We start from the raw sequence: 10,762 nt of genomic DNA on the forward strand, positions 1-10,762 counted from the left end.
GTAAAAGCCCTAACAGTGCTGGCTCAGTCTGGGCCACTTACAGGCAGCTGGCCTTTGCCCTCCCTTGCTTTGCCTTCCCCTCTGGGAACATGAAACCAGCTTATTAGAGGCCCATGTGGCCTCTCAGCTCCCACTTTTGCTCAGCTCACTTGGCTCACTTTTCCATAGCCTTCAAGACTTCATCTCGTCCTCCAGGAAGACTTCCTTGATGTCCATAGCTGGGTAAGGTGCCCCCTCCTCACTGTTCCCCAGTGTTCTATGCCCCAGGAATGTATCTATTGTACCACAGTTTAGCACACCTGTATTATCCTGCTGGCTCTACCTGCAAGTATGTCACAGATCCAGCCCACCTGACCTGCTTCCATCTCTGGACTGTCTAGCCTTAACAAAGGAGCCAGAGTGATCCTCTTAGAACAATTTGATGTAACTCTTCTCAAAAACATTCCTGACATTTCCCATCTCAGAATAGAATCCAAAGTCCTTAGCTTGCCCATAAAGCACCCTGGGCTCCCCATTACCATGCTTCTCCTTCACAGCTCTGGTCACATGGCCCTTCAATTCTTCACCCACCCGAAGTCCACCCTTGCCTCAGGGCCTTTGCACCTGCCATGCTCTTTGCCTAGAACCTTCTTATCCTCCTTATTCCCTCACCTACATGTTTTATCTCATTTGATCATCAAAACCCTAAGATAGGTACAATTACAGTCCTCATTTTACAGATGAGAAAACAGACCTGGAGAGACTGACTCCCTGAAACCCTTTTAGAACACACCTGCAACACTCTGCTCTAGTCCCTTGCTCCACTTTATTGTCCTTTCAAACATCCTATGTATTTTTTTTTTTTGGCTGTGCCACAAGACATGTGGGATCTTAGTTCCCCCACCAGGGACTGAACCCGCGCCCTCTACAGTGGAAGCGTGGAGTCTTAACCACTGGACCGCCAGAGAAGTCCCCCTATGTATTTTTATTATGTTTACTACCTCTAGAATTTAAGTGCATAAAGGAAGGGGTGTGTCTTTTTTGTTCACTCTCTTGCCTCCAAAATAGTACCTAGCATATGGTAGGAACTCCAGGATTTATTAAAATTAATAAATGCTTCCATATTTCTTTTGCCCCCTAAACTTGAGTTCCTTGGAAGTGGAGCCAGCGTCTTATTCATCTTTGTAGCCACTGAGTTAAATGTTCAATAAATGTTTGTTGATATAATCAGAGAAGGAAAACTAGAGTCCCACAACATAAGCTGAACCAATAAATTAATGGTGTTAAAAATGCAAGTATTTTAAAATGTTTATTTTTTATTATATTTTTTACACTGAACACTTCAGGAAAGAAAATAATTACAATGATTCAAATGCATGAATGATTCAAATTCAAAATGCAATCCCTGGATTCAATAATTATCCTTTATAATTATGCCCAATCAATATTAGAAATGTATGTAAGCACTAAGTCAGCTAACAAAATAAGTAAAATAACTATATAAAGTATAAATCTCAGGACTGGGGAACATACATGATCAGTTAAGTCACTTGGCCACTGTCGGTGGTTTTTTAAAAAACATGATTCACATCTGCTTCAATCACATACACATTCATTGCAAGTGTTTTTTTTTTTTTTCTGGCCGCACTGCATGTTATGTGGGATCTTGGTTCCCTGACCAGGGATCGAACCCGCGCCCCCTGCATTGGAAGCACAGAGTCTTAACCACTGGACCACCAGGGAAGTCCTGCAAGTGTTAAATTAGACCATTGATGCTAACAACTTAAAACCATGATCTTAAAAGAAAATTCAGTTTAATACAAAGAAACTCAAGAAGAAAATTTCAGGACCCCTGATCAGAAGCTTTTGATGCCTGTCATACTACTCTGTTGTACACAAAGGTTCAAGTAAGGCTGATAAAGAAGAGTTGTTTCCTTTTCCCTTTGAAGACATGATCCAAGAAATAGGGGAACTGCACATTCTATAGCAACCAGCCATCCATCCATACACTGCCAATAAAGGACTCCTTACGTTAGTACCTAACCACATTTTAAAAGCCTTGGCCAATGTTACAAAAACAAAACATTTAGAGTAATATTTATGAATACAAGCATAATTGTTTTTTTGCCGTCTATAAATAATAATCTTTGAAATGCTAAAAGTGAGTTCCAGCTGTGGTTCTTTTCTGGTGTGGGAAGCTGCAGGTGCACATGGGATGGTCTACTGATTTACCTTCTCAAAGTATTCTTTGGAAGCAGTCGGATGGGGCTTGATCTGAAAATACAAAAACATTTCACTGGGTAAGTGACTTTATGATCTCAAAAGTGAGTTGAAAGCCCTCAATTTTTAATCTAAAGTTCTTTAACTTTTTAAAGATTGGTCTGTTTCCTTTAAAATACCTGGATGAAACTTACATTAACAGCCTGCCTGGTGCCTGGTCCCACCCTCACCTGCACCAGCTTCACCCATTTGCACACCATCTACACCCTTGCCCCAAGGGTGGGCTTCTTTTGTGGATATTCCAGGCCAGCAGCCCTTGAGGCAGTGAGGACCTGGGACCCTCTGCTGGGGTCCCATTGCTTTTGGAAAAGAAACCTACTGTAGGGGCTTCCCTGGTGGCGCAGTGGTTGAGAATCTGCCTGCCAATGCAGGGGACACGGGTTCGGGCCCTGGTCTGGGAAGATCCCACATGCCGCAGAGCAACTGGGCCCGTGAGCCACAACTACTGAGCCTGAGCGTCTGGAGCCTCTGCTCCGCAACAAGAGAGGCCGCGATAGTGAGGCCCGCGCACCGCGATGAAGAGTGGCCCCCACTCGCCGCAACTGGAGAAAGCCCTCACACAGAAACGAAGACCCAACACAGCCAAAAATAAACACAATAAATAAATAATAAATAAAAATTAAAAAAAAAAAAAAAAAGAAACCTACTGTAGGAGAATCTGGTGTCCAGTTGGCTGGGCAGACTTCTCCATGGGTTTCTACAAACTGGAATGCCTTCACCAAGCGGAGGGTCTCTTCCACGCTTCGGCCCACTGGGAGATCATTGACGCTCAAATGCTTGATGACTCCGTTGGGGTCAATTATGAAGAGACCTCTGCACCAGAATTTATCATCATCAGTATTTCAACATTACCAGAGCTAGAAAGACTCTAACTTCTACCCCTTTTTGTCTTTAATTATCCTTGATAGAGCATTTATTAAACTCTATCATATGCTTAAAAATGGGGTTTTCCTTGCTGTACAAACAGCTTATCATCTCTTATTGATGACAGATGCTTTAACAAAGACAGGACTGGACAAGGCCACCATGGAAAACAGGCAGTATGGTCACATTTACAAATGTGACCTAGATGTCGCAGAATCTGTAAGTCACTGAACTACAGAGAGCAAAGACTTCTTATTAGTGATGTAGTAAGCATTCTTTGGGCTGCTGCATCAAATCTTGGCAAGAAACCATAGGCAATTGGGAAGGGACAGAGATGTATTTTATCTGTATTCAGTAAGTACTTATGAAGTGAGTGAATTCTTGCGTAGAGGGGGAGAAAAAATCCCATGGGAAAATTTACTGGCCTTGAGGCTATGCAGAGCAGAAATCTAAAGGAAAAACCAAGCCCATCACTTTTATTTATTTTGGTTACACTGAGATACAGTTTGTACAGGAAAGACAGAATGAGTGCTTAGTACTATTCCATTATTAATAGTTTTCAGAATAATGAATTGGTTCCCTGGAACTCTTCAAATCATCTATTTAAATATATTTGATGTGTTTCAGTCACTTATAGTTATTATTTTTATTGTCAGATTGTCCAAGCCCATCACTCTTTATCACTTGGCAGCCATGTAATGAGGTGACCCACCCTGGGGTCTGTGCTCATCTTCCATATGAGTGTTGGTGTTACTATGACATATGCAGATGTCATAAAACTCCTAGGTTTTTAACAGTCCCTCTTTAAAAGGGTGTGGCATTCCAAGTGTTAATCACTCAGGAAAAAGGCAAGTTAGAGAAAACTCAGAAGATAAAACTCAGAAGATAAAAAGGTGGTTCTCCCTCCCTGGGCCTGGGCCTGGCCTTTGGGGGTCTAGGCTTTGAGGCTAAGAGGTCCTGGTGCATGCTCCTGCAGGGTGCAGCCAAGGTGGAGTCCGCCATTTAGATGCAGACACAGGGCTAGGATGCTCAGCGCCCACAGACTCCAGAAAGAAAGCCTTATCTTACAAGTCAGACTCGACTCCTCTCCCTATGTCAATCCTAATAGAGAAACCAGTAGGGAGGTAACTGCAAAATTAGCATGACTCTACAGGGGAGGGGATCCTGGGAGGAAAATGCCAGCACTCTTCTCCTTCCCTTGCCAACTCTGTCAAAGCTAGGCTTTAGTTTATTAAAGGAAGACCGTAATCCCCTTGGAGTCAAAAAGGCCCAAGCCCCAAGGTGGCTCCCGGAGCTAAAATTTCAGGTGTAACCCAAGCAGGCCAGACGTCAGCTACAACAGCAGGCAGGTGAGCGGGTTCAAGCCAGCCCCCAGCAAAACTGTGAGGCACATCAAAGTGGGGTTCTCGCTTCCTTCCTGGAGGTAAAGTTTTGCCCAATCCCTCCTTCATTCAGCAGCCATCAAGACGCCAGTTCTAAGGCCTAAGTTCTCATCCCTCCCAGCAAGGTTGACAGGCTGGGACAGGTACTAGAACCTGTGCCAAAAACTCTGTAGCTGCCTCACCTTATTTAATCCTCACAACCAACCTGGGAGGTACATTCTCATTTTAGTTACAGGAAAAATGGGACTCAAAGAGGTTAAATATCTTGCTCAAAGTCATACAGCTATTAAGTAGCTGAGTTTAAACAAATTCAAACTCCGGTCTGGTTCCAGTGCTTGTACAAGATCCTAACCATTCCAGAAAACTGACTCCTACCCTTGCTGGCCGCCCCCATCTCCAAACAGTCTGATGGCTTCAGCGCCAGGAGTGGCTCCCAGACAGTCAGGGAGAGTGGAGCAGTGTGACCATCAAGACATGATATCCTTCTTCAGAAACAGGCCCAGGGTGACGCAGGGGGCACACATGTCTCAGCCATTTCCGAAAGACTGCCAACCCTTGCAGGAGGCATCCATCAGTGCTTATTAAAAGACAAATTAAGGATTTGGGGTTCTAAAAATTCCCTACCAAGGTGTCTATAAATCCCCTATGAAGTAGGATGATGCTAAACATGAAAACCAATTTTAAGTTCATAAGAAACGGATCTTACCGTAGTGCAAGGCCGGGACCTTCCAACAGCACACCGTAGTCTCGGGAAATCTGTTTGGTCAAATCTGACAAGAGCGTGATGTGCATGTGGCCCAAACCGCCATTCTAATAAAAATGCAAACAGGGCTGGTTGGTATACTGTGGCTCCCACAGCATCCTCGGCCAGGCAACACGATGTCTGACCGACAGTGGCAACGGACAGCAGTAACTGAGCCCCAACAATGGGCCGAGTGCTGCTCTAAGCTCTTTCTATTGTCTCACTTCCTCCTCCAAGCATCCTGGAGTAGCTACTATCATCACCACCACTGTACAGATGAGGAAACTGAGACACACGAAGGTTAAGTAACTTGCTCCAGGTCACAGCTAGAAAGGGGCAGAGGCAGGATTTAAACCCAGCTGATACTACAGACCTTTCCTTTTCTAATTCTTACAGTATCCTTTTGGTTGAAGATTAATTTCTGAAGCACAAAAATGGAACAGTTAAAAAAAAAAAAAGAATACTTTGAATAATTTGATATTGATAGTCCAGCAGCATAGCTAGAAATTTTGATTCTCCCAAGTAAGTTTCTAGGCAAGAATACTGATCGTGCAGAGCAGTGAAATCAGAAAATGTAATCACTGTCCCACATGGCTCGCAGGGTCCCGGGGATCTACAGGGTACAGGTGAGAGGGGAGGCAATGGACCCCAGCTGTTCCCCTGCCCTGCAGAGTCTGTTCTCTGTTACTGTTTGTACTCTGGAAAATACAAGTGTAGTGGGGAGTAAATACATGCAATGTTAAAGGAGATATGGGTAGAGTTTAACAGAATTTGCCAGTAGGTTAGGCCTGACAAATAGCCCATTTCAGACTAGTCATGCTTTAACAACTTCTACGTTGGTCTTTAATGGGATTATTTGAGTTTTTAAGATCAAGTGCAGACACAGCGTGAATGACGTGTATACCTTCCTTGGTGTGTTTATCCAGGCCAGGTGGGTGAAGTGGGAATCCACTGACACTGCAACGACTTCACAGTTCACATCGTGAAATTCATTGGCTTTGTCACTGAAAGCAATAATTTCTGTAGGACACACAAAGGTGCTAGGGAAAAGGGTAGAAATTCTCATCAGAGAATTGAAAAACAAGGGTTTAAAATCTGAACAATAGGTGTCTAAAAACTAGTTCAGGGACTTCCCTGGTGGCACAGTGGTTAAGAATCCACCTGCCAATGCAGGGGACACGGGTTCGAGCCCTGGACCAGGAAGATCCCACACGCCACAGAGCAACTAAGCCCATGCACCACAACTACTGAGCCTGCGCTCTAGAGCCCACGAGCCACAACTACTGAGTCTGCGTGCTGCAACTACTGAAGCCCGCGAGCCTAGAGCCCCTGCTCCACAACAAGAGAAGCCACCGCAGTGAGAAGCCCGCTCGCCGCAACCAGAGAAAGCCCGCACGCAGCAATGAAGATCCAACGCAGCCAAAAATAAAATAAATAAATAAATGATTAATTAAAAAAAAAAAAAACTAGTTCAATTTGCTTCAAGGTGAGAAAGGCAAAATGGTTAACCATCCTCACTGGACTCCTGGTCACAATGATACTCCAGTTTAAAAAAAAAAAAGATTTATCACCTTTCTATTTAAGAATCATATTAAAAACATGGGGGTAGGGGAGGCATATTCCAAGAATAAAGACAAAATTTTATCTAAATAAAGTAGCTTCATGAGAAAATTCATTTTATCCTTACTTTTCTCATTTTCCCCCGAACCAGTGAAAACTTCCTCACAAGCTGGCTTACAGGAACCACTACTCCAGAGTACATACATAAAACAGAGCCACGTTAAACCCCTGCCCCATTAAAAGGAATGCCACCCCACCCCCTATATTTATCACTTGTAAATTAGCTACAGATGCAAACTGTATCAACAAGGCCATCAGTGATAAAGGGTCGGCAGCAACCCTCCCCTTGACAAGAGTAACTAGAGACAGGCAGTGTCAGCGGGGAGGCAGGGATCTCTGCTTGCTCCCAGAATGACATTAAAGCATCACAGAAAATACACTTACAAATCCAAAGGATAGAAGAAGAACACTAAATATTTCCCCTTAAAGTCATCAAGGCTTATTTCTTTGAACTCTCCATTGACAACAGCTGTACCCTTAAAATAGGGCGCGTGCTGGGTGACGGCAGGGGCATGGCATGAGGAACCTGAAAACAAAACATAACACACACATATAGAGTTCATTTGTTAAGCCAAGCACTTATTTGATTTTATTTAATCCTCTCACAGTAATTAATTAATAGTATAATTAAAAGTTCAGTTCAATTGTACATCTTAGGTAATTTTTTCTCTTTTCATAGTTCTAGACTGAACACATATTCAAAGTGCTGTGGAAACTAAAAAGACAGGAGACAGTAGGGATGGAATGAACATAGAATTAAGGACAACATGAGCCTGGAGGTGGATTCTAAGTGTGGTTCGGATTTTGCCAAGACCAGGGCTAATGGCACAAAAGAAAGAACAGGGCAGGTGTGGGGAACAGCCCGTGGCAGAGCTTGATCTAGAGAGCAGGTGTGCATGGAGGGAAGACGTGTGGGAGACAAAGCAAGGTTGGTGAAGGCCATGCTGCAAGGGCCCTTATGTATCAGGCCAATGAATCTGTTCTTAAAAGAAGAGATACAGGAATCACCGGAGGCTTTCGCGTAGGAGATGGATGATGCGTCAGCTGTTCTTAGGAAGATCAGTCTGCAGGGGAGAGTAAGAGGAGCAGGGAGGGGGGCACCTGATGTTAGGAGGTGACTGCAGGCATCTAAGTGAGAGGTGTGGAGGGAAAGGGTATGGCAGAAGGAACAGAAAGAAAGGAAAGGATGTAAGAGCTGTGTCAGAATTGGAGAGGACGTGCTTCTACCTGGGAAGGCGGGACAAAGTAGGCCAAGTGTCAAGATGCCTGGCTTCAGAAACAGGAGGAGCTGCTGGGAGGGGCGTTTGGGACAGGTGACAAGGAAAGTTTTCAACCTGTGGCATCAAATCGCTACCAGAAATTTCTTAAAGCTCCGAGGAAGTAAAATTGTAAACTTTTTTAGAACATTTCACCCACAAACAAAGGGTTTGCTCAAGTATATCCCCCCAAACCATTACATGTTAAATACACTCTTTTTAAAAGGTGCGACAGATCTAAAGGAGGCATTTTCAAATATCTGAGGCTGTACTTAGCAAACCTCATATTCTAGAGAATGGAGTGTAAATCTCAAGGAATAGCTGTGCATCACTCAGATCATGGAGCAGTCCATTAGACCGGCCTAACACGGCCAAGTGGAGCCAGCCCACAAGTTTGAATCCAAAAGCCTTTACAGGAGCTGCACTGTCAGTCCCCAGTCAGCTCACACCCCTTCACACACAGCAGGCCCAGAGGCCTCTGAGTGTTCTCACCCCCCTTCCAAGTTCCTCAACACCGGGGATTAAAACCTCTGGAACCAACAAGGAAAGGTGACACAAGGGCAGATTGCCTCAGTGATTCTCAACCCTTGGCTGCACATCAGAATCACCTGGTGAGCTTTTAAAAAATACTGATGTTCTGGTCTCACCCCAGAGATTGACTCATTTTGTTTGGGGTGGGATTGGGGCAGGGGTATGTTTGCAAAAGCTCCCCAGGTGAGTCTAATATACCGCCAGGGTTCAGAGCCCCCGTTCAGAGATGACAAATGTTGCCATTTTCTGGTTCAAACCAAAGCATGACAACACTTACTGGTGCTAAAGGCGAATTCTGCTTGAGCAGAACCAGACCACAATGCATTTGTCAAGCACGTTCTTCGAGAAGCAGCAGGCCTAAGGGCTGCAGAGGCAGAAATGCCCCAAGGAATGGCACTCACGTGTCGGACAAGCTAAAAAGAGAAACACTTTAAATTAGGAAGTATTCCCAGAATGGTGGCTGAATTCCTGCTGAGAGGGCATCAGGCCAGTAGTGGCCTCGGCTGTCCTTATTCCCGTGAACAAAAATACCAAATTCCAAACTCTAAGAGCATGGATTGAGTCTCCATGTTCTTAAAATTCCCTTCTGCTTCTTTATCCTTCAGGATTGTAAAGGGGGTTGGGGAGGAGGAAAGGGAGATGCTGGTCAAAGGGTACAAAGTTGCAGTTATGTAGGATAAGTCTTGAAATCTAATGTACAAGCATATTGACTATACTTAATAATACTGTATTGAAGCTGACAATATGTTAAGAGTAGATTTCAGGTGTAATCACACACAAAAAAGTAACTATGTGAAGAGATATGTCAATTGGTTTGTAGTAATCATTTCATTACGTATATCAAATCATGATGCACACCTCAAATATATAATTTTTATTTAAACATATATATAAATTAATGAATGGGAAAAAAAAAAAAAACCACTGCAAGGCAGAGGAGAATTATAAGAACATAAAGACTCCATGCTTTTAAGAGCAACCCAGAGGACTCAGAAACCGGGCAACCTGGCCAGGCCCTGTGTATTAAGCCCTTCACCAGCAGATCTGCTGAGCATGCTCTACTACGGTCAAGGTTGTCCCTAGAAAAGACAAGGGCCTTCCAGCTCCACAGAGAAGCAAACAAGTAGAGCAAAGTTCAGCCTCTGGGAAAGTTTGGACAGGGCTCAAGGGAAACGTTTGCTCAATTTCAGGGTCCAGCATGACTCAGGAAGAAGAAAGAGCCTGCGCTGAACCCCACCACGAGAAAGGGAGGGCGGGTAGCAAGAGGGTGCTAGGCTTTGCCTGGAGAAAACGGCAGGGACCGCCCTGGGCGGGGAGGAGAAAAGCGCCGTTTTGCACGTAAGCACTTTGGTTACTTTGGCATTTTGGTTTTCATCCAGCATTTAAGTGGCTGCTCACGGAAACATCATTCTTTCTGTGTTAAGGTGAGGAAAGTTAACTGAGGTTCGGAAAGCAGAAGTCACTTGTCCAAGGTCACAGAGTCGTTTACAGAACCGGGACCAGGGGCCAGGTCGCCTGCATCGAGAGCCAGATACTTAGGTGGAGAGCGGACCGGGGACCCACGACCTGGAGCGAAAGGGATTTGGGGAGGGGACCACAAGAGGGGTGGGGTGGGGGAAGGGCGGCTCTGCGCAGGCGCAGGGAGCCTTCCGTAGAGGAGGAGGCCTCTGCTCCGTTACCCTCCGATATCCTCCAAGAAGGGTGAAAGGCCCCAAGGCCGCAGGGGAGCGGGATCCCAACTGGGAAGCACGTTCTCGGAGCCACCACAGTGTCTCCGCGCCTGTGCCCCGCCGCCAGCCACTCACCGAAGTCCGGAGCAACCTTCCCGCCACGGCCGCCATCTTCAGGGTGCACGGCACCCACGGGGCAGACGGAGAAGCAGAGGAGGCGGGGTCTACAGGGAGGGCGGGACCAGGGGCGGGGTCTCGGTAGGCGGGGGCGGGGCCCGGCCGGAGCCGCGGCGGGGAAGAGCTGCATCCTCCTAGCCTTCTGGGGATCCTCCGCGTGTAAACGTTCCTGTGGTCGGGTCCCTTGACCCAGATTCATACGGGGCTAATTCCTGTTAAAGCTTCTAAGTAGCTGCATGCTTGGGAAAGCGACACTTTATT

The 10,762-nt window shown here is 45.5% G+C and overlaps 1 protein-coding gene across 1 annotated transcript; it reads right to left on the reverse strand.

The window, feature by feature from the left end:
- Positions 1 to 1,495: 1,495 nt before the first annotated feature.
- Positions 1,496 to 10,541, reverse strand: PRDX3 (peroxiredoxin 3). Its single transcript, XM_068548643.1, has 7 exons — positions 10,460 to 10,541; positions 8,932 to 9,067; positions 7,252 to 7,393; positions 6,152 to 6,287; positions 5,212 to 5,315; positions 2,907 to 3,072; positions 1,496 to 2,253 (listed from the first exon to the last, which is right to left on the reverse strand). Exons 1-7 carry the CDS (start codon positions 10,493 to 10,495, stop codon positions 2,200 to 2,202), a joined length of 774 nt encoding a protein of 257 aa, XP_068404744.1. The 5' UTR covers positions 10,496 to 10,541; the 3' UTR covers positions 1,496 to 2,199.
- Between the last annotated feature and the right edge of the window lie 221 nt (positions 10,542 to 10,762).

The sequence above is a fragment of the Eschrichtius robustus genome, chromosome 7, assembly GCF_028021215.1.
Source record: "Eschrichtius robustus isolate mEscRob2 chromosome 7, mEscRob2.pri, whole genome shotgun sequence".
NCBI lineage: Eukaryota > Metazoa > Chordata > Mammalia > Artiodactyla > Eschrichtiidae > Eschrichtius > Eschrichtius robustus.

Coding starts and splice junctions, on each gene's coding strand:
- PRDX3 (XM_068548643.1), bottom strand. CDS start 10,495: ATGGCGGCCGTGGCGGGAAGGTTGCTCCGGACTTCG. Junction 3,073..5,211: donor GGTCCCGGCCTTGCACTACG/GTAAGATCCGTT, acceptor ATTCTGGTGCAG/AGGTCTCTTCATAATTGACC. Junction 2,254..2,906: donor GGACACCAGATTCTCCTACA/GTAGGTTTCTTT, acceptor TTGTATTTTCAG/ATCAAGCCCCATCCGACTGC.